The sequence below is a fragment of the Equus caballus genome, chromosome 4, assembly GCF_041296265.1.
Source record: "Equus caballus isolate H_3958 breed thoroughbred chromosome 4, TB-T2T, whole genome shotgun sequence".
NCBI lineage: Eukaryota > Metazoa > Chordata > Mammalia > Perissodactyla > Equidae > Equus > Equus caballus.
In genome coordinates, this window is record NC_091687.1 from 3,915,079 (window position 1) to 3,942,707 (window position 27,629).

The 27,629-nt window shown below is 43.8% G+C and overlaps 2 protein-coding genes across 11 annotated transcripts in view; one reads left to right on the forward strand and one right to left on the reverse strand.

The window, feature by feature from the left end:
* ARMC10 (armadillo repeat containing 10) overlaps positions 1 to 3,127 on the forward strand; it is a 27,856-nt gene extending 24,729 nt beyond the window's left edge. The window contains exons 5-6 of the mRNA XM_023638846.2: positions 109 to 180; positions 1,287 to 3,127. Of these exons, the coding sequence (XP_023494614.1) occupies positions 109 to 180; positions 1,287 to 1,538 (324 nt within the window). The 3' untranslated portion in view covers positions 1,539 to 3,127. The remainder of the gene's footprint in view (positions 1 to 108; positions 181 to 1,286) is intronic.
* Positions 2,437 to 27,629, reverse strand: part of NAPEPLD (N-acyl phosphatidylethanolamine phospholipase D) — a 39,907-nt gene continuing 14,714 nt past the window's right edge. For all 10 annotated transcript variants that reach the window (XM_014738935.3, XM_070265349.1, XM_070265348.1 and 7 more), the window contains exons 2-5: positions 24,990 to 25,296; positions 13,354 to 14,000; positions 10,137 to 10,251; positions 2,437 to 5,830 (exon numbers count right to left, since the gene is read on the reverse strand). In XM_014738935.3, coding sequence (XP_014594421.1) covers positions 5,711 to 5,830; positions 10,137 to 10,251; positions 13,354 to 14,000; positions 24,990 to 25,283 — 1,176 coding nt within the window. In that variant the 5' untranslated portion in view covers positions 25,284 to 25,296 and the 3' untranslated portion in view covers positions 2,437 to 5,710. The remainder of the gene's footprint in view (positions 5,831 to 10,136; positions 10,252 to 13,353; positions 14,001 to 24,989; positions 25,297 to 27,629) is intronic.

Below are 27,629 nucleotides of genomic sequence, written 5' to 3' on the forward strand. Positions count from 1 at the left end.
TTGAAGCAGAGGCAGGACTTTGAAACGTGGACGTGATGAGAGGAAGTTGCCAGGGAGAGAAAATCCACGCTTCCTGGTCGAAATAAAACCGTCTTGTTCTTACTTCAGGTTCAAGTTTTGAAACTGCTTTTGAATTTGTCTGAAAATCCAGCCATGACAGAAGGACTTCTTGGTGCCCAAGTAAGTAGTTTATGTATTTGTTTTGTAAATATAGAAATATATAGATTTGGACAGATAGATAGATCTGGAAAGATTTATCCCAAAATGTTAACAGATATTATCTCTGAGGAGCAACATTAAGGGTGTTTTTTTGTTTCTGTTTTTTTTGGGGGGTTCTTTTTGTGTATATAAATTTTCTGTAGTAAGCATATTTCACTTTTTTTTTTTCTTCTTGCTAAGGAAGATTCACCCTGAGCTAACATCCATGCCAGTCTTCCTGTTTTTTGGTATGTGGGCCACCAGTACAGCATGGCCACTAACAGAATGGTGTAGGTCTGTGCCTGGGAACTGAACCTGGGCCACCTAAGCGGAGTATGCCAAACTTAACCACTAGGCCACTGGGGCTGGCCCAGGCATATTTTACTTTTAAAAATCATTTTTGAAAAGTTCTGCCTAGCAACAACAAATTATAATGTTTCTGTCTGTACCCAGTTTGGGGTATACTTGTGTCATCACAGCTTTTATCCTTGACCTGTTGTGTTCACAGGTATCTTAGTATCCCCAAAACACTAGCCTTTATCGAGTCCAGTGTGAGCCCGATGCTAGGTTGAGTGCCAGGATGCACCAGCGAGGACAGCACGACGCAGTGCTGTCCTCAGGGAGCTCAGAGTCTGGGGAGAAGACACAAAACACGGAACAGACGAACGAGATAACTAAAAGCTGAGACAGGTGTCGAGGTGGAATGGACCTGGGCTCCTGTAGAAAGGGGCGCCACAGGACTCATCCTGTTCGTCCCCACACCCTGCAGGGCGTGTGCAGTAAAGGTTTGAGGAATTAACGAGTTCCCAGCAAGACTGGATGATGGATCTTAAAGAGGAAACGGATGTTTTTCCAAATGACTACATTCCGCAATTCAAAGGAAATAGTGTTTTTCAGCTAAAACACGAACCCTCTGTTTTCCATCAGTATAGAGTGTAAGGGTGCACAGATTTTACATTGATGTTATGCAGTCTTAAGGATAATTTTCTATGACAAGATTTGAAAAATGCATTCAGTGCAGTTTTAAAGTGTGAAAATGTACATGAAAAAATGTTTTATCATTAAAATAACACCCTTTCCTGTTTCAGGTGGATTCATCATTCCTTTCCCTTTATGACGGCCACGTGGCAAAGGAGATTCTCCTTCGAGTTCTTACACTGTTTCAGAATATAAATAACTGCCTCCAGAAGGAAGGCCGCCTCGCTGTTCAGCCTCCTTTCACTAAAGGTTCACTCTTTTTCCTGTTATATGGAGAAGAATGTGCCCAGAAAATGAGAGCTTTACTTTATCACCCTGATGCAGAGGTGAAGGAAAAGGTAACAATAATCCCAGAGTCCTAATTGGTCGGTCATGTTTGTCCAGAGTGATGTAGTCTGGACATAAGGCACATCAGCTTATCTTCCACCTTCCTTACAAAGGGATTCCTTCAGCTGCTGAATTTGAATAGTAAGTGTCGTGTTTCATCACCAACACAGCTCTAACTTGCCACGGTCTTCTGGCGTCATGTGGACCATTTCATTGATACCAAATGAATTAAGAGTTTGTTCTGAAACCTTTTTTCTTTTTTTTTTTTATTTTGCTGTTTGCTGAGATACTTCCGTTATTCTCTCCCCACGAAGAGAGGGTGACCTTGGCTGCCCTTCTGCTGTCAGAAGTGCTCGGCAGTCACTCGTCAGACACAGCAGTGGTATGTGATCGATTAGCTGTTTCAGAACTGCCCTGGGGTGACCTTGTTCTTTTAGTAGTGACGAGATCCTGAGCCGAGATCTCGAGTCTGCCTGCCAGCCCAGCCACACTGCTTCCCAGTCTTTTCTAATCATGAGAATCTTTTCTAGTCAAACAGAACTGCAAACTTCTACAGCAAGTGTTTCCTGGTTCTCACCCGCTCCCATCCACTGTGCCAGGATATAACGACATTATGTATAGAATACTGGGATCAATCAGAGTGTCCATCCATAGGCAACGGGTTACATCAATTATCTGGTCTTACAAGAACAAAGCAGGTCTGATTATGCTGATGTGGAAAGACATCCGTGAAATGTGGATGTGTTTTCTTTTTAATGAAAAATATTGATGCTTATATACAGACAGAATGCTTCTGGAATGACACTCAGGCTCCTGGGGGTGGGGAAGTGACTTCTCTCTGTACACCTTCTGCCATTTGAATTTTTTTACTATGAGCATAAATTTTATAATTTTTTTAAATAAAAAGGAAAAAGTAACTCACACGATTATACATATTTTCTCCCCTTGATACTTTATTCATTTTCATCCATATTTTACTTGTCTAAAATTACAATATATGCAAATTTCTCAGCTGCTGTCTTTCTTAATGGTATTTTTATTCTGTAAGCTACTATAACAACTTAGCGATATATTCTAATTGTCAGGTTTTATAATATTCAAGTTCATAACTGCCACCATGCTTAGCATTAAGTAAATCACTCTGCAGGCACAAGCTTTCCTACTCATGTATTTAAGGCAAAGCTTTAGGAATACTTTAAATTTCATTTGTAAATACATGGATTTCCATAGGAAGTCACAAATCCTCAAACAAAAATACGTGTATTCTCAGGGTTATCCTGATACAGAAATCAAACTTGGGAGAAATATTTTTACAATAGAAAAAGGATTCAGTATTAGGGTGAAAACATGTAAATTCCCAATTGGCTACAGTAGTAATGTACAGATGATAGCTATGAATAATATTTTATCAGTGATGCAAACATAAGTATTAATTCTCTGAAAGGCACATTTCTTTATACGTTTTTTTTAACCTGCCTGCTTATTTAATGAAAATATATATTCAAAACGTGCACACATTAAAAACTAGGATTTGGTTTCAATGTGCTTCTAACAGCAGTGTATTCTGAAACTCTTTTCTTTTCCTCTGTTATTAGTTTGAATGAATAAACCCATTTCCTAGAGATCTGAGCGTTCAGTCTGAAATGTCAGAATGCTAGAGAAAAAGGGGAGTCATTTTTAACTACCTAGAAAGAACTGCACCGTGAAAATGCAAGGTGGGTCTTTATCCACTTAGGTCGTGGCACATGTTGGCTTTTATTAGGGGGGATTTCCCCTAATTGACGTTTCCCCCTCTTGGACAATGAGGAATGACAGCGTTCCTCAGTTATCATAGGAGAGGGGCAAACCTCAGTAAAATCTCACATACTGGTGTAGATGCCAGCTAATCAAAAAGGAAAATGAAATTGACTTAGAGGATAAGACAGATTAAAAGGTGTGATGACATTTTAAACGGAATGGAGGAAAGAGAGTGGATTTGTCTTATTTTTCAAAATTTGTTTTTGCTTTGCACGTAAGTGAAAAATAAAATGGGAACCACTCAGCAGAGCGAGAGTCTATAAGGAGAGATGAACCTCGGTGTATTCTTAATGAATAAAACGTCAAAGTAGAAAGAATGAGTGCTAAGAAAAAAAAAGCTTGTGAGGAAGCCTAGAAAAATGAGGCAGGCCCCATTAAGTGGAAGTAGGACATAAAGTGCTTAGAGATCCTCATCTAACAGTACATGTGAATACAAAAATAACGTCAAGGCCGTTCATGGAGCAGAAATAATTAAGCAAGATGCACTTGCTTCGTGGAGCAGAGGTAAGAGATGAATTTTCAGTTTGGCGTGCAACAGCAAGGAAGGCGACCACAGAACACTGGCTGGTCCCAGGGCAACACTGCCCAGAGCAAATCCACCATAAACCTAACATCCTGATTCACGTCTACTTGCTGAATATTCCTTTGAAGTGAAAACATTTATGCTTGTTCAATTTTTTTCCTGAAGGTTTATTTTATGGGGAAATTTTTTGTGCTTTAGTGCCCCAAAATCACATACATTCACATTACATATACATTTCCCCTTGACGGATTTGCATCTTTGTTGATAAAAATGCTAAATTTTGATAAAGATCATTTACATTTATTTTGGCTATTACTCTCCAGATTTCCAAAATGAGATAAAGTTGTTACTTCCTAATATATATGCCGAAGTCTACAGCAGGAATATTATATTATCAAAAGCATTAGCCTAGTTTCAGCTGTCAAATCTACCTGTCTGTATTAGGCAATGATATCTTAAGAAATCATTTTCTCTTATATTTTCAAAGTGCTTTTCTTTTTAAAAAATCTATTTATTCACATTTTTCGGAGGTAGGTCAAAATTATCCTCTTGTTGCGCATGAGGAAACAGGCACAGTGAGCATAGGTGACTTGTCTCGGGGTACACAAAATCCATGGTGGAGGCAGGATTGAAGTTGAGATGCGTGGCTAACATGGCATGCATGTATGTGTGCTGTAGAGCTCTGCCTGGGTAGCATTTGATGCAGAAAACCTATTTTGATTATTTTGCATGAACAAAGTTTGTTTCACTGAGACTGTGGATCAGGAAGACAGAATGAAGATAGAATGGGCCTCTGCTGTACCTCATCAGCCCTCCCACTGAGGAGGGGAGGGTTCAAAACCATCCAGGGACCACAAGCCCTTACAGGACAAAAACTCAGGTCAGCTGATTCCCAGAATCACCAACTTTTTTTTTTTTTTTTTACCACTAGTGTTCCACACTGGCTTAATAAAAGAATCATGCTTAGGGCCATTTAATATAAAAATAGAAGACATCTGAATCATGTAAAACAAAATATTTATAAATCTTATTGATATATTTCGAGCTAAGAAACCAGGAGAGAAAATGGAACGTGGAGAGGATAAAATTTAATTCAAAGTGTGTGGTCTATTAACATTTAAGATCTGCATCTATCTTTGTAAAATATCATTTCCTTGCAGCTATATTTGTGCTTAGCAGATCTGACTTTTAGATTAAAACAGGAGACTTTCATAAATCATTTTCTTAGAACAAACTCCCTCTGCTCAGCTCAGGTGCTTTTGATTTGGGGGTTGTAGAATATAGTGTTCCCCTCTTTTTAAAAATTAAGTCTTTAAAAGTGGTAACTTAGCCCAAACTCCTAGGTTTTTATGCTTAAAAAAAAATCACAACATTTGGCGTATAAGCTAATGCTAATAGAGCGCAAACTGCTATGAGCATGTGAGAGTCAATTTCATCATTTACTCTAATGTGAATATAAGAAATGTTATGTGCAAGCCTCTGAAAAAATCTGGGTAAGCAGACAGCCTTGACTCACCTTATAGAAGCCCCTTAAGAACAGAAATGTCTTTAAAATCAGTTTTTCACAACCTCAAAATTCTACCATTAAAGTGTAATGCTTTAGTAAAAAAAAAAAAAAAAAAAATCCCCCTGCCATGCTTATGGCAGAGAATGATTCAGAATCCACATCAGCCAGCTGGGTCCTTAGGTGACCCAGCCTGAACTCTTCTTCGTTTATAGGAACTGGCAATCGTGTCAGTGAGCAAGTTATTACACAAAACATAACACACCAACTTGCGGAAGTCCTTTCCAAATGTGAAAAAGCATCATACTCGTCAATTTCTTAGTCTTTTCAAAGATGTATCAGATGATGTCTTTTTCATTAAAAGCTCCTGTGCTCGTATTTATTCAGTTTTCATCAGTGTTAAGGTATCTTGATTCTCCATGCTTCAAGACAAAAAAATCTTCAGTCTTAAGTCCGTATCTTTCTAGAGCCTCACTCAGTTTCAGTGGGGGCTCTAAGTAATGCTGGCAAAGGGCAGAGGGGAAAAAATGGAAAAACATTAGCCAAACGTGCATTTGTGAGAGATTTCAAATAACAGTTCAAACTAAAACAGGCAACACAGGCATTCTTAAAACAGGCATTTCTTCTCATTGAAGTATTAGCAGATGAGTCAATCATATTTTATAAAATACTCATTAAGTGTTCTATCTATCCAAACACCGTGGACATCACATTTGGTGCCAACTTAGACTGAACATCCTTCGATTGTATGAAATCTGACCACTGTGTCACTGCATGAAATTCCGATCTAAATGGAATCAGTCATCTTAAGATGCCCAGCTAGTACAGCATGCGGCTCTTGAATGGACTCAATGCCAAAGATAATATTAGAGAATTAAATGTTAGAAATACGAGAGGGAGGGAGCGTGTGTGTGTGAGCGAGCAAATGCTAGAGAAAATATTTTTGGCTGCAGAAGGGTTGTTATCTTCAAACCCTAGCCAGACATCGACACTGGTCTCCAGAGTGAAAGGGAGCCTCGAGAACAGACAGGACAGGTGGAATTTCCCCCCCTTGAAGACAGCACACTGTTGCAGAATGTTTCGACCTTCTCATATATTTTCCAGATAAATTGAAACCACTTGAATGTGTGTTGTTCTAACTACTGAATAAAATCGTTAAAGAAATTAAGGTATATAAGGTAAATCATTTCACTAGTTATTTCTCTTTTGGTCTAAATTTTTATATTGTATAACAGCTATTTTTTTCCTTTATCCAAGGGTTTTTTCCCAATTTCAGTTAGAAAAGCTGTAAAATGTAAAGTATAGAGCAGGAATAAAAACCCCACAGCCTGAGCTAAGCATCAGCAGTAAGTCTGCTTTCACCCTTCAAGCAACACGTATTCTGAGCCCCTGATGGAGCAGCCAGGCCGGTGACCTGAACAGAAAGAGACAGATAAGAAAAGAGAGAGAGAAGCTGAGTGGTTGATGTGTTCTGGGGACAAAGGGTGGGAGGGATGAGTATGTGGGATGGAGATTTAATTTTAAATACGACAGCCTAAGAAATCCTCTTGTAGAAGGCAACATCCGAACAAGGACCTGATGGCACACGGCTTTGCAGCAAACCTGTGGCTTTGATCTGAGTGTGAGGGGACCCTAGCAGGTCACTGTGGCAGAGGCAGAGCGTCAGGATCTGATTTCATGTGTAAAGGTCACCGCACTGTGCAGTGTGGAGAACAGACTGGACGGCACAGAGGGGAGCAGTGTAGGTGGGGAGAGGTGGTCAAAGTCTGAACATCATCTGAAGGTTGAGCTGTGGGAAGAAGCCAGATGGAGGACACGAGACAAAGAGAGGTCAAGGTTTTGGCCCGAGTAACTTGGAAGGAGGGCGTTGCCATTTACTGAGATGTAAGAGAAACAAGTTTGAGGGGAGATGAAGTCGTCTTGTCTTTGGTACCTAATGGATGTGCAAGTGGAGATGTCAAGTAGGCAGTCAGAAACATAAATGTGGATCAGAGCCGGGGAAGCCTGAGCCAGATGTACAGTGGATAGATGGTATTTAAAGCCAAGACTGATGAGATCCCCAAGGGAGTAAGCAGCTAGACAGGAGAGGAGAGGGCCACAGACCCAGTCCTAAGGCACTCGCTGCTGAGAGGGGGCGGAGATATGGAACTAGCGGCAGAGACAAGAAAGGACAGCTAGCGATGTACCAGGAAAACCAGGAAGCTTTTCTGTGGCTTAAAATGCACAGGTTTGCCAACAGTTATTGGCCACACAGGGGTCTTTTCTCCCCTCTTGTTCTCTTCTAGGTTTATAGCTATGTTTAGAGGGTCAGCGGTGCCTTTCCACGGACCACTGAATAACTTTGGTTTTAACCTTGGTTAATACATCGGGTACCCAGTACTCCTAGAGAGAACCACTTATTAATGGGTTTCGTTGATAACAGGAATCTACTTTGAAGTCTTTTTTTGCATATAGGAAATTGCTAATATATCACCAATAAAATGCAACTTGAAATAGCCTAAGTCAAGAAATCTCCCTTGCAACGTTATTTTAGTTTGAGATTTCAAAATGATGAAATTCTTTCCCACTGAAAAATAACTTGTTTTGTTAAATTCTTTTTCCCCCATGTCCCAACAAGCCTTGGCCAACGGTATACTTGCACAATCACCTGACAAAAATAATTTCTTTGCTAGGCTGTAATTTTAGTTACAAGCTACAGCTTAGTGTGGATTCTAATGTTGCAGTATCTTTCTGAGTTTCTTCATAGGTCAGTTCTTGGCTATTTCCACCACCTAGAAGATAACCTTAGACGTAGGCAAGAAAGCCTTCTGAGTGACTGACAGCTGTCTTGTGGTGCACCCGCGTTAGTCCTGCAACAGAGATAAAAATGCCCCAGAGCCAGGGGGCCAGACAACTATGTACAGAAGGCAAAGGCCCCAGCATTCCGGATCCGGGAAGGGCCAGGCAGCCAGCCCCAGACAAGTCCTAAGTTCCCTTTTAAAGGGGTCACAGTTTCATGGTCTGCTCCAAGAGAAGATATTCAAAATAAAGACCCTGGTCATTTATAAAGTTAACAAATATAATGCCTGAAATTTGTGTCCACCAAAACTAGTGAGTAGTTTTCAATTTTACGGCTTAAATACATCATCTAGGAAATTCACTCATTCCCCAGATAAATTAGATGTTGCTAGATGTACAATTTTAAAGTGTTGCCAAGTTAAGGACATCCTCGATCTGCTTATTTTATAGTCAGCAGCTATTATAACTACTTATATGCAAATTGTTTTAAAGTGTCTACAAATCTTAGGCTAATCATCATCTTGCCCAAGAATTCCATCTATTTTATAATTTAACAAACTCATAGTTGTCAGGTTTATGCAACGAATGTCAAGATGTGAACAAATTCCAAATTGCTAAGACTAGATGAGTTTTTATTATGTGTTTCATTAAGAAACAGAGGTTCTATTTATAATAGGAATAATTCTTGAAGGCTGAATGACACAGTAACTCTTGAAGACTGAGGTTTTCTATCTTGGTCTTCCCCCTCTCAGTAAAGAACACAACCGTGTCCCCAGTTACTCAAGTTAAAAATCTAGGAGTCATCTTTGATTCCCCTCTTTGCACAGGTTTAATAAAAGACTATTACTTCATCTAAGTCGCTGGTATATATTATATATGGAACATGTATCTATATATATGGAATAAGACTGCCACCAAATACAGTGGTATACCAGTAGAAACCAGTATCAAACCCCCTTCTCCAAATTCACATACACACACATATTCTCATTCATCCTCCCCACCCCCGTGGTCATTCATTCATTCATTCATTCATTCCATTCTGTACCCCAACAGTGTGGCTCAGGATTGCTGCATCATGGGATGGGAATGCTGATGGGGGGGGGGGGGGCGGGGGCCTAGGCAGCCAGAAATAGGACAGAGAGGGAGTGCTTAAAACAGCATGAAAACACAGGGTTCCTGCAGAGAGGCCCTGGGACATGGAAGATGCCTCGGAAAGCAAAGGAGAAGCCAAGTTCAACCATCCATTTGTAAATCTTGCTTAGGGCAGGCCCTGGGTCCAGGAGAAGAGAGAAAGCTTTCTTCAATCCTGCTTGATTCCAGAACCCTCACTAGTAGCGGAGTTCTAGAGTTCAGCTACCTTAAGGAAAAATCAGCTCTTCTGTATTAGCCTAGGAATAAAACCACCATGAATCCCAATGTCTGGGACACAGCAAACACTGAGTCAATGTTTACTGGATGAGTAATACATTTCTAAGAAGTTCTGAGCTGTCCAGCCTTATTACCCCCTTGCCCTCATGTCATCCATACTCTGGCTGAACTGATGCCTCACCATGCCACGTGCTTGCTGCCCTTTCCTCTTCTTGAAATGCCAAGTTCAGAGTTCACCTCTTCCCCGGAGCTCTTCCTGATCCCTCTAGTCAGTAGCAGTCTCTGACTCTGAGACCACTTTATCTGCCCCACCTGACAGCTCTTAGCTCTTTCAGCACCCGAGTCATTATGTACGTGTCATATCTTCAGCCGGAACGAAAGCCGCCTTGACAGGGAAGGCAGGACGGCTCATCCTCCTCGTTCCCGAGACTACATGTGGTTTTGGTTGTATAAACACGTGCTTCGTTAACTGCAGAAATAAGCCCAAAGAACGGCATGCAGTGAGGTTCTCTCTCACTGTGTGTGCATGTTGTTTTACTAACTAATATGATTTACCGCATTAATTCATGTGATGACCGTGATGCCCGGGCAGATTCTGATGCCGCTTTGGTCTCTGAACACACACGAGACCGAAGCTGCTGTCATCGCCATCGCACTCACCTCATTCGCCAAGGCAAACGTCCCCCAGTGAATGGCCACAGATTTCTTCGCTTGAACGTCAATGTGAATCCTTACAGCTTCTTCCGGGTCTACGTGCTGGTATTTCATAAACCACCTGATGAAGCACAGCAATTTGTTAATTCTGGCCTCTGAGCTGCACATTAAATCCTAATGACTGCGTCATCGAACCACCTTTAAGATTCTGCACAGGAATAAATCAGACGAAACCACCTCCCTTGAGTCCACTTTTCTGCTTGTAAAAAAATAAGCAAAACTCTTTCGAGAGGTAAGTCTCAAGCAGAACTCCCCTTTGAATAGTAAGACTTTGTTCCACATATATTTTGATTTCACTGGTGATTTATTCTGAAGATGTATCTTACTGTTCCTTTTAAAAGGAGATACTTGGCAGTCCTGGCTTGAATCAAAGAAAGTGAATAATGGGTAAAGAACTAGAAACCACAACTCCAGTTGCAGAAGAAACTGAGTAACTTGCTGAAAGAATTTTTTTTAAACTTGCTAAGCCAAACAAAAATTAGTGTGCAATATAACTTAAAGATTGGGAGCAAAAAACCCCAATTACTATTCAAGGATTTTATTTCAACATCCTACAACTGAACAGTGAGGTGTTTGGCAAGAAGAGTGGGTACGTGGGGGGCACTGATTAGCGAGCGTGTAGAAACACGGACAGGCTGCCTAACACCCTGCAAAGTCACTTCAAATCCTTTGAGCTTCCATTTCCTCGTCTGTGCAACAGAAATTACGCCCGCCTAGTGAGGGAGTTATGAGGATTAAACAAGACACAGTTTCTTCAAAGTACCAAGCACAGCACCTACGTCATAGAATTCTCGCCAAAGAGTAAAGAATTGGCAAAACCAACACTTTCAGGAGAAAGAATTATTATTTCTGATAAGAAGGGAGAAGTGTACTGTCTACATGCAAATCCTTGAGTTTCCCAGCCATCAGTGTAGAAGAGGAAAACCACCACTGCCTCCACGTTATTTACATCCGCTCAGCTACGGCCGGCCGATGCTGCAGGGAAGGCTGGAGGATGCGGACTCAGTGCGGGCTTCTGCACGCCCCAGAACACAGGCTGGAAAAGTGCATCCTCCACACCAGCCAGCGGGTATGACTCACTGTAGGAGGAGCCCAGAGACAAAGCCGCTGTGTTCTCCTCCACAGCGGTCAGAGCAGCTCGGTGCCGCCACCCCTCCTGACACTCAGCACGCAGGGCAAGATGAAAACAGATTTTGGTGTTTCTTTCCAATTTTTTTTTAAATTCCTGCTCCAAATCAAAGGGAGAGACACACTCCTTTCCACCCTCATGTCTATCGGAAATAAATGTGAAATTCTTACTCTGGTGTAAACTTTACAATAAAAACTTAAGATCCTAACTGACTTGATCTCCCGTCTCAGGAACAAGACAGCTGCAAGCAGGAAGGGGGAATCATGTGAGGGAATCTGCGTAGTCAGGCTGTACACATCATCACATTGTTGAGAAATTTATCCATTGCTACAATTTTCATAATTACGAATAAGATATTCTAAGAACACATATTCAGTAAAGATCAACTGATTTCAATTTCATATGAAACTGATTTGTAAACAGGCTGATGTTTTGAGAAGTCTCATTAGAATTCAGAATTAGAGGGGCCGGCCCCGTGGCCGAGTGGTTGGGTTCACACAGTCCTCTTTGGCAGCCCAGGGTTTCGCCAGTTCAGATCCTGGGCATGGACCTAGCATTGCTTGTCAGGCCACGCTGAAGCGGCGTCCCACATGCCACAACTAGAAGGACCTATAGCCAGAATATACAACTATGTACTGGGGGGCTTTGGGGAGAAGAAGGAGGAAAGAAAAAAAAAAAGGAAGATTGGCAACAGATGTTAGCTCAGGGCCAATTGTTTTTTAAAAAAAAAAAAATTAGAATTACATGGAAAAGTGAAATTCAAGCATAATTAGTCATTTATAATAATTTTTAAAAATAAGGTAAAAATGTCTAGCCCCTTAAAGAAACTAGAAAAAAAAGCATCAAGGAGAAATAAGCATTAATAAAGACAGTGAAGACACAGTTTTAGTGGACGTAGAACTTGATTAAGTAAGTGTCACAGCATCAGACGGAAGCCAGCGATCGTGGTCTGTGTGCTTCTGCTCATAGCGTTGCCTAAACAAAATGTGTCCTGCGCACAGTTCTGTGTGCACCTGTGCGTGCGCTCTAGAAAATAAAAGCTGTTTAAATTTGCCTTCGCTTTGTCCCTAGTGTTTATTTTCTCTTCACTTGTATGTACCAACCACAGTTGACTGAACTCTCTGAAATCACTTGTCTTTGGCTTAAGAAGGAAGACACAGGCAATGGGTGGGTCTCCTGGGTCTCGAATGCCCGTGTGACCTGTAACTGCCCTGAAGACAGGCGGCCAGTATGCGGAGGTTGGAGGGCGACTGGTGAGGGACCAACAGTGTCATCACCGGGTTAACTTCAGCGCTGACTCAAGTGAGACCAATGCTATAGGCCGATGCCTCGATTTCTCTCTGCCAAACACGGGGGGCTAAAGGACAGGGGATGGGCGCGTTCCTGTCACAGGGCGAACGGTGGTTACACGGTCTCCTCCGTGTGATGGAAGAACAAGGGTTAGGTTGACTGTCAGCTGATCGGTTTAACTTTAGTCGGAATGGTATGTGAACTTCCGGCTAGGTAGAGTAAGTCTTTAAATTTTGGTCCTTTTTTCTTGGGAATATAATTTCTGTTTTGAACAATTATTTAACTGATATGACCGTGATTAAAATGTTTTCAAATGAAACCATTTGGGGCCAGCCCCGTGGCCCAGTAGTTACGTTCACGTGCTTCACTTGGGAGCCCAGGGTTTTGCTGGTTTGGATCCTGAGCATGGACGTGGCACCGCTCATCAAGCCACGCTGAGGCGGTGTCCTGCATGCCACAGCTAGAAGGACCTACACTAGAATATACAATTAGGTACAGTGGGGCTTTGGGGAGAAGAAACAAAAAAAGGAAGATTGGCCAATCTACCTCACCAAAAAAGTATACTTAAAAAAAAAAATAAAATGAAATGAAACCCTTTTAACTGAATCTGACCCACCAACCCCCAACAGATATAGAACAAAGTCCATCATTAACATCACAGATTACACGGTGTCACAAAATCACACCTTTCAAGCTCCATTAACTCACTAGGTCGCAGGAATGTCTTCTCGGAAGTCTGCCTACCTTGGTTCATAAGCTCCAATGGGAATAGCAGCCAGGTCAAAAGGCCCAAATCTTCTTCCTATCTCTTCAAAACCAGAGCAATAACCAGTGTCTCCTGCGAAAAAAAATCGATTCCAAGGCCCCAGGACAGACCAGCTGCCCCAGAGCACCTTGTTGTCATCCATCAGAGTCCTCTTACACCAGTGCTGGGAAGGCGTGAGGACGAAGGTGACCTTGTCGCGTCCAGGGACACAGTTCTCCTCCCACCAGTCCAGCTCAATCACGTTCTCACAGCCACATTTCTGCATCCAGTCGAGGAGACCCAAAGGCACAAACCATCGCAACTCATTCCCGAACCGCTCGTTCAGAGCGATGACAGAGTTGTGGTCCAGGTGGTCATAGTGGTTGTGGCTGATAAGGACCGCGTCTACCCGGGGCAGTTCGTTCACAGTGCACGGGGGTCGACGGAAACGCTTCGGACCCACGTACTGCGACGGCGAGGCGCGGGAGCTGAAGACGGGGTCCGTGAGAAGAACCAGCTCATCCATCTCCACCATGACCGTCGCGTGTCCCAGCCACGTGACTCGTAAGCCAGCTTCCCTCACGCCAGCTTGTTCAGGGTCATCGACAAAATACGGTTTCAGCACTGGGAGTTCTTTATCAAGCTCCTGTGTGTATAAAGACAAGCAGCCGTTAGAGAGAGAGGAAAAAAAAAAGGTATGATGTCATCAGAGAACATATTTTGGCCTAAATTACAGATAGCAGGGCTATTTGGGGAGAACTGAAGTCAGTGAATAAATTTGCTATTTTTGCTTTTCTCTTGAAAATGCATACTTCTGAATCTTAGTAATCATGACAGTATAGCAATGTAAGATCTTCTTAGTCCCAAATGCAGTAGACCAAGGGAAAACGGAAAACTTTGAGCACTGCTAAATTGATTAATTTTTTAAAGGCTCTCTCCTGTCAGTGGGAGAGGTAGACGGGCCCAGCTGCGGGCACTCTGCCATTGCCCTTCCACTTGGCTGGTGCCTGTGCTGCTGGACACTGCCTCAGAGGCAGGTCAGTCCCTGCAAACAGGAGAGACGACTACAGACCATCCACATCCCAGATCTGGATCTCAGGTCTCAGATGCCAGTCTGACTTCTGAGTCCATGGAACTGACGGCAGACCACTGTGAGGATTCCGGGAGACAGCAGTCACAGACTGGTGAGGAAGACTGCCCCTCCTTCACCCTGGAGGTCTCCTACCAGTGATCAAAGCGAAACACGGTCCCTGCCTGTGAGAAGTTGACCACTCTTAGGGGTAAACAGAGGTAAAAACAGTAACTACCACAGAGTTTGCTAACCATCACTCCTTTGGTTATTTTACCTTTTATCCTTGGATTAAGCTAGACCAACAAGAAGCCCTGTTTCAGGGTCACATCCTGGCTTTTCTAAATTGTGCTTTGGTGCCATGCCCAGCCCCGCTTTGAGGTCTCCTGCAGGAAGCAGCCTCCAGGATCTTGCTGTGCACGCACTGTAGGCCGGCCTGAAGACTTGGTACCACCTCCACCCCCCACCATCCCACTCACCCCAGAAACATTCCTCTCAATTCGCAGTAACACGCAAAGCTCTTCTCCAGGGCAGCTGGCTTTATTCATTTGACCGTCACTGGGAAAACTCCAACAGTTCATGCTTCCCTTTTAGCTTTGACTAGAAACTTCCAAGTAAAGGCTGAGCTGCCTCCAGCCACGTGTGGGTGTGATGGAACGGACTTCTAGGCCAACTTTATTCTTGGCTTTATTCTCTACCCTAATAGTTTATTTGCTCTTATGTGTTCATCTGTTTGTTTGGTTTTTTTTTTTTTTACTGCTACATGTATTTTTATAAGTTCCTACAAATCAATTTTGAGAAGAGTGTGGTAGTTGATGATTAAATAAAAGACAAGACGTGCCATAGGCTGGTAAGGACTGAGGAGCCCAGCTGCCAGAGGCTCAGACACAGTGACCTGTGAGAGGTCCTGCAGAATGAGGAAGCTCACGGTGCAGGAAGAGGAGGAAGAGCAGCCCGGGCAGAGAAAATGCCCAAGCGAACACACGAGCCAACAGGAACACAGCAACTGGGGGCAGGGGACCAACTGAATCCATGAAGGTCAGAACTCTAAGAGCCCTGAATGCCATACTCCACCCAGGGACGATGAGGAAGCATCTTTAAAAAGACGCGACCTGATTTATGTCTAGAGAAAACACTGTAGAGTGCAAAGGATGACCTCGTGTGTCACGGCAGCTGCCACAAGACGGGAGGACCCGAACAAAGGAGACCACCATGGGAAGAAGAGAGGGTAGATGGAGTGATGCTGGCGAAGGAAAACTGGGGGTCACTGAGACGGTGTGAAAGGGAAAAGGGCCTGGACAGGGAAGAGAAGCCGCAGAGGAGGAGCCGGCAAAGATGTGTCTCAGCCACCCTAAGCCTTAGTTGCATCTGAAAAATGGGTGTAATACCTGTAGCTACACTTCACTGCCATGGGGACTGAATTAGGAGTGGCCAGCACACTGTAAGCACTCGTCAAGTACTCGAAAAGAAAGAACACCCCAACCCCAGTGACCAGCCGGGCACCAACCCCATCCATCCCTTGAGTTTTTACCCATTTCGTTTCTCATGGTCCCTAACAAAGTTAAGATCCTAAGGAACATCCAGACACCTCAGAGGCCTCCTGATTGTCCAGCTGTCTTCCTGTCCACTCAACCCATACCCAAGACTGCCTCAGAAACAGTCTACTTATGGTCCACCTGTCACGGGCTGAAAACCCCGCACTGGCCCCTGCTGCCCGCCCAGGCGTCTCACCCTCTGCCCAGGGGTGCGCCTTGTCACTGGACCGCCCCCATCCTCCTCTCTGACGGTGTCACTCAACTCCTCTGCCTGGCTCTGTCCCACCTACACTGGGGCTGCTCCCTGCCCCAGAGAGAGCTTAAGAACCGGAATGACCCTGATCCCACTGCTCAGGTGAAAACGTCTTCCCTCTCTCGTCCCTGTGAGACCTTAATCAAGCGGCACCCTTCGTGAGGCCCTCTGGAGTCTCCACAGCTGGGGGCATCACTCCCACCTCTCCACTTCCACGCCGCCCTGTCCACGCGCCACCTGGATGTTCCACCCCGCGCCCCAGTTACACACACACAGGATGCATCTCACGTCTCATGCAACGTGGACTCTCACAGGGCCCCGTTCAGAGACCGAAGCACAACGTGTGCTTGATAAAATTCACTGGATGAGTGAGTGAACGAATGGAAATTTGTCAAGTCAGTTCTCAGAGGTGGTAGTGAGGGTTAGTGAACAGTGACAAACGCCCTATGGTGTACTGGCCAGGAATCGAGGAGGAAAGAGACACCGCGACTATGGACTGAGCACCTACCACACGTCAGGCTTCTGACTAGATGATGATGAGGATGACAAACTCTCCAACGTATCAAGTACTTTCGTATAACACAAAATAACATTCACAGCAGCTATCATTTATGGAGTGTTACGTGCTAGACACTGTACTAACAGCTTCGTAACAATGTGTCACTTTAATCCTGACCGCATCGGAGGTAGGTACTATTGACTGTCTCCATTTTCCAGATGAGAAAACAAAGAAGGGAGTCACAGCACTCACACGAGGTCACCCAGCTGGCCTCCAGGCGTGCTGCCTCTCACCACTGCCCTTAACTCCCAAATGTTATCTCATTTCATACAAAAACACGTAACAGCCTGGGGACCAGAGCAGGGAGAAAAAGAGACAGGTGACTCAGTACACAAAGAAACTTTCGGAGGTGCTGGATGTCTTCTTTATCTTGACTGTGATCATTTCATGGGTATATACATATGTCGAAACTCATCAAATGATGCTTTTTGAATATGAGGAGCTTACACTATGTTAATAAAACTTTTTTAAAAATTTATGTAGCATTGGGGCTGGCCCCGTGGCCGAGTGGTTAAGTTCGCGCGCTCTGCTGCAGGCGGCCCAGTGTTTCGTTGGTTCGAATCCTGGGCGCGGACATGGCACTGCTCATCAGACCACGCTGAGGCAGCGTCCCACATGCCACAACTAGAAGAACCCACAACAAAGAATACACAACTATGTACCGGGGGGCTTTGGGGAGAAAAAGGAAAAAATAAAATCTTTAAAAAAAAAAAAAAAAAAAAAAAATTTATGTAGCATGTGTTCAAACAGTAAATCAAAATATCTGTAACAAAATTTCCTGAAAGTTGCTGCATTTTCTTTTTGCTCTAAGTTTAAAGCCAGATTTATCTGATGTTCAGTGTCTGGCATTACCTGCCGAATGCTGGGAGAACACCCACACCAGGGCCCCTCCGGCAGCCTCGGCTTGTTCTCAAACAAGGTGCGAACAGGTGGGGGGCTGGAAGGAGCAGGCACAAAGGACCGACTACTGTGTGATCCTGCTTATAGGAAACATCCAGAACAGGCAAATCCAGAGACGGGAAACAGATGAGCCGTTCCCAGGGCCTGGAGGAGGAATGCAGAACTGGGGGGTGACGATTAAGGACGCGGGCTTCACTTTGAGCAATGACAGCGTATTCGACTGTGGTGGTGGTGACACGACGCCATGAATGTACCGGAAACCATGAATTGCACACTTTAAACAGGTCTGCTGTACACTATGTGAATTCTCTCTCAACAAAGCTGTTTTTAAACAGTAAACTATGGACAAGAGCTGTGGATCAAAGTCACGCTCTTCTCCGTGCTGTCTTGTTCCTAAGCCCGTCACAAAAGAGCAGCATAGAGACTCTGTTCCCTAGTACCACTGTCCTATAAAACTCAAACGAGCAGAGTCTACAGCTGAGATTCCGAAAAGAAAAATTGATTTTTTTCACTTTTTATCCTAATCATCAGAGTTTGAGAAAGCCTGTAGAATGGGGACAGGGAAATTCTTGCTTGTTGGAGGAAACCGAGCACTCACGTGGCGTTTTCTTTACTCGATCAAGAATTTTCCGGGCTGGTCTTCCTTTCTGCACGTGGGAAAACGCCGTGGGCCTATAACTAACCAGGACGTTCGTTAAAGTTTTACTTTTCTTGGGGAAAGAGATCCTAACGTTCATTCAACCACTACCCTTTGCTGGGCGGTTTAAGCGCATCACGTCATCTAACTCTGAAGCGGATGTTACTGCCCTTCTACACGCAGACCGACCCAGGCAGAGCAGGGTCCCTAGAAACTCAGCAAGGTCACGACAAGCCAGTGTCCAACCAGGAGGGGGTCGAGGTCTCCCGGACTCCAGAGAGCCTCTCTCTTCATTAAACCGTAACTCCTTCCGTGGCATAAATGACATTAACTTTAAAACAACGAAGCCCATATTCTAGTTAATTTTATTTTCACAGGATGTGTTTGCGGGCACGAGTGAGACAGAAGAGACGGAGGTGAACCAAATCTGTTAACATCGTGTTTTCTAAAATCACTTTTAAAGAAGACTTGATTTAATCCTTTACTTCTAACTGAAAGTATATTTTTACTATCTTAGGAAACTTGAATACTTATACTTTGAAACTCAGATTTAAATGAAAAACAAATAAAATTTTTTCATATTTATTTTGATGATATATGTGAACACTGACTACTGATCGACCTGTTAACCAAAATATCTCCAATTCAATTAATTATTAATGCTAGTGTTTTATATTTTTGCCATGCTATCTGTATTAAGAGTACAAGATCCATCAAAACGGCTTAATATTTTTAAACTCCTCGATTATAAGAGAAACTGCCCTTCAAAAGATATTTGGAAAAAACAGAAAAATATGAAGATGGGTGTATCAATATGCAAAGATTAAACCACTGTTAACATTACATTGTCTTTACTCACAGTTCTATTTTTATGCCTGATTAGAGTTCATATAGTATTCATATTTTCTAGTTTTTAAAAAAATTTTAGGGGCCAGCCCAGTGCAGCAGCGGTTAAGTTCGCACATTCTAATTCTCGGTGGCCCTAGGTTCATCGGTTCAGATCCCGGGTGCAGACATGGCACCACTTGGCACACCATGCTGTGTTAAGCATCCCACATATAAAGTAGAGGAAGATGGGCACTGATGTTAGCTCAGGGCCAGTCTTCCTCAGCAAAAAAGAGGACTGGCAGTAGTTAGCTCAGGGCTAGTCTTCCTCAAAAAAAAAAAAAAAAAAAAAACAAATTTCATACTGTGACATTTTCACCTATCACTTAAAACTCTGAGACTTTTCTTTAAATACTACTTAAAATTGAAATGAATAAATTTGAGGAAACCTGTCAGAATGTAAAACAAAAAAAGAAAAAAAAATGAAATACAGGGGCCAGCCCGGTGGCGTAGTGGTTAAGTTCACGTGCTCCAATTGAGCAGCCCGGGTTGTTGCTGGTTCAGATTCTGGGCACAGACCTACGCACCACTTATCAAGCCATGCTGTGGCAGCGTCCCACATACAAAATAGAGGAAGACTGGCACAGATGTTAGCTCAGGGGCCAATCTTCTTCACCAAAAAAAAGATGAAATACAGGCAAAATAGAGAGAAAATGACAGGCTGGCCCCATGGCATAGTGATTAACTTCAGCATGCTCTGCTTTGGCAACCTGGGTTCAGATCCCAGGCACCGACCTACACCACTTGTCAGCCATGCTGTGGTAGTGACCGACAAATAAAGTGGAGGAAGACTGGCACAGTTGTTAGCTCAGAGCTAATCTTCCTCAAGCCAAAAAAAAAAAAAGGCAGAAAACTGGCAACACATGTTAGCTCAGGGCTAATTTTCCTCAGCAAAAAAAAAAAACTATAGAGGATTGGTCTAGGAGACCCAAAATATAATTAGTAGTCATTTTAGAATGAAAAGATGGAGGGAAGGAAATGTTCACAGAAATAGATAAGAAAATTTCCTAGAACTGAAGAAACAGATTTTCACATCTAAAGAGCCCACCAGGCATGAGGCGTGATGCATATGGGACCGGACATCATGGTGAAATTTCAGAACACTGGTGCCAAAGAGATGACCCCTGGTTTCTAGAGGCAAAATAAAGGTCATGCACAAAGGATCAAGAATGGCACTGAGCTCGTCCACAGCCATCCTAAGAGGAAGGTCACGGAGGCAACACTTTCAAATTCTGCGAGAAATCCGTTTCCAAACTAAAATTCTACACCCACACCATGAAGAGAATACAGACATTTCAGACAAGCAAGGTCTCAAAAACCAACTTCCCACAGGCCCTCGCTCAGGAAGCTCATTAACAATGTGCGCCACCAAAACGAGAAAATATCCAAGAAAGAGGAACAAGGGGATGCAGGAAACAGAGCCAACACGGAGGAGGCAGAGGAGCCCAGGATGACAGTGGAGGGAGACCCCGGAACGACGCCGGCAGGAAGGCTGCAGGCGGCTGAAAGACCACCTGGAGGTCGCCCCCTCAGGAACACTGCTGAGAAGCCACGGGCAGGAGGGCAGGGCCTGGTCACAAACGGCACAGAAAGTGAAGCAGACGAACAACAGGGATCGTTAACGTCGGGGAAGAGTAGATAAGAAAGGAGACACGGCCATTGTACATTACTCGGTTGTCAATGGGAAATACCGATATAGTCACAATAACGTGAACAGCAAAGGGAAAGTTCAAGGAGAACCATGGGCGGGTGAGGAGGGGTCAGAGTGAGTTCAATCTGACAGTAAATGTGAAGGACACAGACAGACAGACTTCATGACAACATATGTATGAGCTAGCTGAAACAGTCAGAGTCAGACTCGAAGGGGAGATGGTGGTTGCCAGGGGTGGAGGGAGGGGAAACGGAGTCACTAATCAATCAGCAAGACAATGAGCTCTAGGGACCTGCTAAGCAACCTTGTACCTGTTGTTGGCAATAGAGTATTGTCCACTTAAAAGTTTAAGACGGGGGCAGCCTGGTGGCACAGCGGTTAAGTTAGCACGTTCTGCTTCAGCGGCCTGGGGTTCGCCAGTTCGGATTCAGGTGCAGACATGGCATTGCTTGACAAGCCATGCTGTGGTAGGCTTCCCACATATAAAGTAGAGGAAGATGGGCACAGATGTTAGCTCAGGGCCAGTCTTCCTCAGCAAAAAGAGGAGGACTGACAGCAGATGTTAGCTCAGGGCTAATCTTCCCCCCCGCCCCCCAAAAAAAAAGTTTAAGAGGGAAGAGCTCATGTTAAGTGTTCTTGCCACAATGAAATTAAAAGAAATATGAAGGTAAACTCCAGAGGGAAGAACATAAAGAGCGTTGCCTCTGGGGAATAGGACTGAGTGGCAGGGGCTGGTTAGGGAATGGGATGTGTCTTATAAGCCTTACAGGACTAAGACGTTTTACAAACTGAATACACGTATTTTTTTCTTGATTAAAAAACAGCAACCTCTTAGCATACTATAGCATAAATAGAAAATAGTATGTTTCATTTTTTCAAAGGGTACCCTATTATTCTTCAATATCATACATCTGAAGGGTGCATTATACTTTCACAGTACTTTCCCGTGTCATGTGAACCTCGAAGCAATCCTAGTGACCTAAACTCTTATCCTAATTTTATAGACCAAAACAAGGTGTTCCCTGAGGGATTGTGAGAGGATTAAGGTCACTCTCGGTGAGGAGTCCTGACCCGAGCCTGGTTTCCGGACTCCTGGGGTCCCGCTTTTTCTTCCAGGCTATGCTGTGCAGCCTCAGGCCTGTGTGTCTCTCACACTCCCGTCTGACTGTCCCCTGCTCGGCTCTAGAGCAGCGACTGACGAGGACGGCTCCCGTCCACTGACGGAACTCAGGAGGTGCCTGCCGCCCGGTCTCTGTGAAATTCTCCCTTGTCTCTTTCCCCAAGATTACTGGTGACTGTGATCAACAGTAATGATGAGACAAGGTCACTGCGCCAGCTGCGCCAGCATGAAGCAGTGACAGCGTCTGAACAATGCGAAGCTGTGAACCAGCACACTGCTCTGAAGACCCAGAAAGACCAGCATCAGGAATGGCCAAGTAAACAGACACTGCTGTCTGACCAGGCCACTCAACCGGAGAGCTCTGCTGTCCTTTTATTTAGATCTGTTCTGTTACTTTATACTTTAATCGTATGTTTCTTCCAAACTACTTTCCTATTTATAGACCTAAATATACTATAATGATGTAAACTGCATAATATATAGTAATTATAACCCTCCATATATGATATCATCCTGTCTCCTTCCCAAACAATAATCTGAAACTCTAGCCTCCCAGTGTCTAACAAAAACAACCACCAGAAATCTGATTAAATTGGGAGTTGATGCAATGATCTGAAGCCGGTGTTCTTCACACGGTTCTTAATGTTTTTGGGGGGGAAATATAGAACTCTGTCACATTCGGGAGTTGGTAAAAGTTAATAATTTTATTTAAAGGGATGGCGTGAGTTACGGTCATCTACGGAAATACCAGAAATCAACGTGCGTTTGACCTAGTTCTAGGCTTTTATTGGAAACAAGGGAGAAGATGCAGGTGAGAGGTTAGAGATAAAACATCGATTGGAATAGTGCGAAAGTATCCTCTCTCTTCTCTTACGTGATGCCGAGTTTATTTTAAGTGGTACCTACTGAGACATAACATCTCCTTTGGCATTTATTTTTAAAAATCTCCTGTCTTTAAAAAAAAAAAAGGCTTTTCTATTTCACTAAAGAACGCAGCCCCCGCATCCTCCTAACTTCTTTCTCTGCTTTATTCTTCTCCATGGCACTAATCATCTTTTAATACGCCACATAATTTACTGACTTATTTTGCTTACTGTCTCACTCTTGCACTAACCCTAAGGTCCAAGAAGGCCAGAGTGTGTCTCTGCTTTGTTGACGGCTCTCTCTATCACCCAGAACAGTGTACTTGGTACACAGCAGGTGCTCAATAAGTACTGGCTAAATGAGTGAACGGACAGGCTTGAGAGGGTCCACTGACTCCCTGAAATTACAGTAGGAGGCAATGTGCTTATGTGCATATTTCTCTAAAAAGAGGGTCCACGGCTTTCATCAGATTCTCAAAAGGGAGCAGTACCAAAAGAGCTTAAGAACCACCAGCCCGGCGAGTTCTGATTCCACCTGGGCCCTAGAACATCCCCAGTCACTGGAGTGCACAGACGTATTTCTGCCTTCACGTGGTGCTCGCCTCCTTTTTGAAACAAAACAGAAGACACCACTGCTACCGCTATATTTTTAGAAGCTGTGGCTCAAAATCCGGGAAGAAATTTACCCTGACAGGTAGCCTCCCCATCTTCGCCTCCTGCCCTGACCCACCTCGCACAGCTCACCTCCATGTTTCTCTTTATATCGGGTTCTCCAGGAAAAAGGAAAAAATGTCTTGTTCTTCTCATCCTCAAAGTTGAAACATAAGGTTTTATCCATTAACATCCTACCTCATTCTAAAAAAGCTCTGGCAAAATATTATTCACATTAATCTATTCTGTTAGCTAGGATTGATACTATGGACATTCCTCAGCATCAACCTGGCAGTATCAAGTTTTTTATCCCATACCCTTTACAGAAAAACGGACACAGTTACCAAGGTACATGATCCACCACCCACCCACCCACCCACGACCACCACCACCACCCCTGCTTCCTCCCCCTGCAGACCAAGGCTTCCGGGATGCCCCCACTCTGTTCATCGCATCTCCCACTCCCAACATCAGGTTCCTGATCTCTCAACTCCCCACAATGCCTGGCAGGATAGGGCTCAGTGGAAAAGAGAGGCCGAGGGAGACAGAAGGTGGAGAGGTCAGGAAACTAAGAGAGGAGAAAAAGGCACTACGGCAATTGGGAGCCACCCACCCGCTGCCAAAGGATCATCTCACTCACCCAATAAACTTCACGCCAAATGTCACTCAGTTTCATCCTAAGTAAAATCAGCGCATTTAAAGGCCAGTAACCTACTGCCAATTCCAAAGGCCTGGCAAGGTTATCTGAAGCTTTCTTTTACAGCTTTAGCAGCTTTATCCAAGGATGAAAAGCCAGCACTCTAGGCCACGCCTTCGCCCTCACGATTCACATTCCAAGCACACATCAGGTTACTACTTTCTGGAACATGCCATGCACTTTCTCACCTTCGTGGCCTTGCTCACGCCACCATCCACCTGGAAAACCTCTGTCAGAACACTTTTTCTCTTCCCAGGCCCAGCTCAAATACCACGTCTCTGTGAAGCCATTTCCAACCCCACCACTGAGAATTCATAGCTTCCTTCCCCGTCCTTGTAAAGCGCCCGCCTCGAGTTGCCACCAGAACGGAGTTGGCTCCTCATGTATGTACTTTGCTGTAAAACTATGAAGTCCAGGGCAGCTTATCCATTTTCTCTCCCCGATCCCAGCCCCATGCCTTATCCTATGAAAGGGGCTCAGTGAACTAACTCGCATGTCTTAATACAATTCACGGCAGAGGTCAGTCATCTCTGTATGAAGAGTGAATACACAGCGCTCAGAGAAGCCCTATGAGGGGCTGGCCCCGTGGCCGAGTGGTTAAGTCCACGCGCTCCGCTGCAGGCGGCCCAGTATTTCGTTGGTTCGAATCCTGGGCGCGGACATGGCACTGCTCATCAAACCACGCTGAGGCAGTGTCCCACATGCCACAACTAGAAGGACCCACAACAAAGAATATACAACTATGTACAGGGGGGCTTTGGGAAGAAAAAGGAAAAAAATAAAATCTTTAAAAAAGGAAAAAAGCCCAATGATACCTCTTTGGAGCTGGGAACACCGCTGTGATCTTTCTCCATTATCAGCCATCTGAGGACATTTGGAATAGACAGATTTTTCCACGATGGCCAAGGGTTGACAAATCTTCCATCCTTCCCTTTCTTTGACTTGGTGACATCTTCCTCTAGTCTGTAATCCAGTTTGAAACTTTTCCTGGAGAACCTTGAAGAATCGCTCCCGCCAGAACTCCGTGCTGAATTCTGGCGTTTTCTTACTGCTTCTTTGGGGTATTGGCTGCTTGTCATCAGGGACTGGCTGCTTTCATTTTCATCCATGTCCTCTGAAGAACTAAAAAAAGAAGGGGGGGGAAAATAACATAAAGGCACATGACATACTATTATTTCTTAGCCAATAAAAATTTCCTCAAGCTTATAAAAACATTATGTCTCTAATTAGCTCAAACTTTCTTCCTGCAGAATACAGTTTTAGAATTCAGGATTACTGCTTATGAAATAGAAAAGAGGGTTGCCTTACCTATTCTTGCCAAACCTCTTAAAAATTCCTTATCTGTTGTAATCCCAAACAACCTACACCAGCCAGCATTTAAACACATGAAATTTTCCATTTCAGTGACAGCTTGTAGAATGAATTAAAGCACCTTGATGAATCTGTAATGTTTTCATACCTGAACTTCAAAAATATCATTGTCAATGCCACACAGTAAGGACTGCCTTAGTTCCTTGAGGATACCGCGGTAATTCAAGGGCTTTACGTAAAACCCCACTAGGCCTTGTCATTTTCACTTTGAAGATAATCTGTTACCAGCCCCTAAAAACTGCAGTGAGCCCAAATCCCAGGAAAGGAGATAACAACACATTACTTGAGAGACATTTCAATGACGTATATAAGTGGTTAACAATACAAATTTGAATTAACTCAGACTTGGAACTGCCAAGTTCTGTACAATATGTATCCTAGCTCTGTGACCTTAGGTAGGTTTCCTACCCTCTCTGTGCCTCAATTTCCTCATCTATAAAATGGAGGTAATTATACTACCAGCCTCCAAGGGTTACTGGATTTTGGAGGATTTAAAAAGCTAATACAAGTAAAGCACATAGAAACATGTATATAACATGTATATAACAGATGTAACACACACGTATGCACATGCTAACAGCTCAACCAGTGTTGGCTGTTGCTCCTGACCTTGTTTTACTGCTGTTACCACCACTTCACTCAAGGCACTGAAATCTTGCCTTTGAACTATACAGGACTCCAGACACATAAAAGTGATAAGTAATGTATTAAGAATATGCATTTAGGGGGGCTGGCCCCGTGGCCGAGTGGTTAAGTTCGCGCGCTCTGCTGCAGGCGGCCCAGTGTTTCGTCGGTTCGAATCCTGGGCGCAGACATGGCACTGCTCGTCAGACCACGCTGAGGCAGCGTCCCACATGCCACAACTAGAGGAACCCACAACGAAAGGATACACAACTATGTACCGGGGGGCTTTGGGGAGAAAAAGGAAAAAATAAAAAATCTTTAAAAAAAAAAAGAATATGCATTTAGGGGCCGGCCCCATGGCCAAGTGGCTAAGTTCACACACTCCGCTTTGGCAGCCCAGGGTTTCACCAGTTCGGATCCTGGGCGCAGACCTAGCACCACTCATCAAGCTATGCTGAGGCGGCATCCCACACAGCACAACCAGAAGGACCTACAACTAGAATATACAACTATGTACTGGGGGGCTTTGGGGACAAAAAGAAAAAAAAAAAAGAATATGCATTTACCTGCCACGAATTTCATTTCTTTCCTATTCTTTTAAACAAACATTTGCCTTCTGTCTAAATACAATGCATACACATAATACATTTCATAAGCCTAAGAAAATAAGCACAATAACAGAAAGCCAGATATTATTTTTATGGCTATCGTGGTGTTTAGATGGCAATACTGTCCAGGAAAGAAAGGGAAAGAACACAAAGAGAAGGGATGAACACATACACTGAACCAAACTTTTTTTTCCAAACTGTCTGGAGTAAAGAGTCTACGGTCTGGAGAACAATTGGTGTTAAGAGAAGAAACCACAGACAAAGGCACGCAGTTGCTCAGCCATCGCTGTCTGGGGGAGACAGCCTAAGAGCTAAGAGGCTCTAACAGGCTTTAAATCTCGGGGAAATAACGTGGCCTTTCTAGTCCTCAATGTTCTCGTCTGTAAAATACCTACTTATCTTGTGGGGTTTCAAAGGATTAAAGGACATAAAGTGCCTGCCACTCATCAAATGCTGACTCTTTTTCCCTAATCCTGCTAACCAGCCATACATCTAAATTCTTTGAACGCTATGACAAAGCCAAGGATCTCAGTTCTTATGGAATCGCTCTACCTGTGTTATAATTAAGTTCGGGCCGAGGCCTTCACAAAGAACAGAAACAGACCATCCATTTAAACCCCACTTCATTTAACAGACGTAAACACACAAGCTTAGAGACTCTGAGTTATTTCCCGACAAGACAACATGCCTAACAGATGGTGGAGCCGCCCTCATGCTGCCCCCTGTGATGACAAACAGCTTGTATGTGCATATGTCTGGGCATATATGTCCATATCTTCATATACACATAAATACATGTATATTAATCCTAGCAACTATATAATAAATTTTTGGCTCACTGTTTTAAACAAT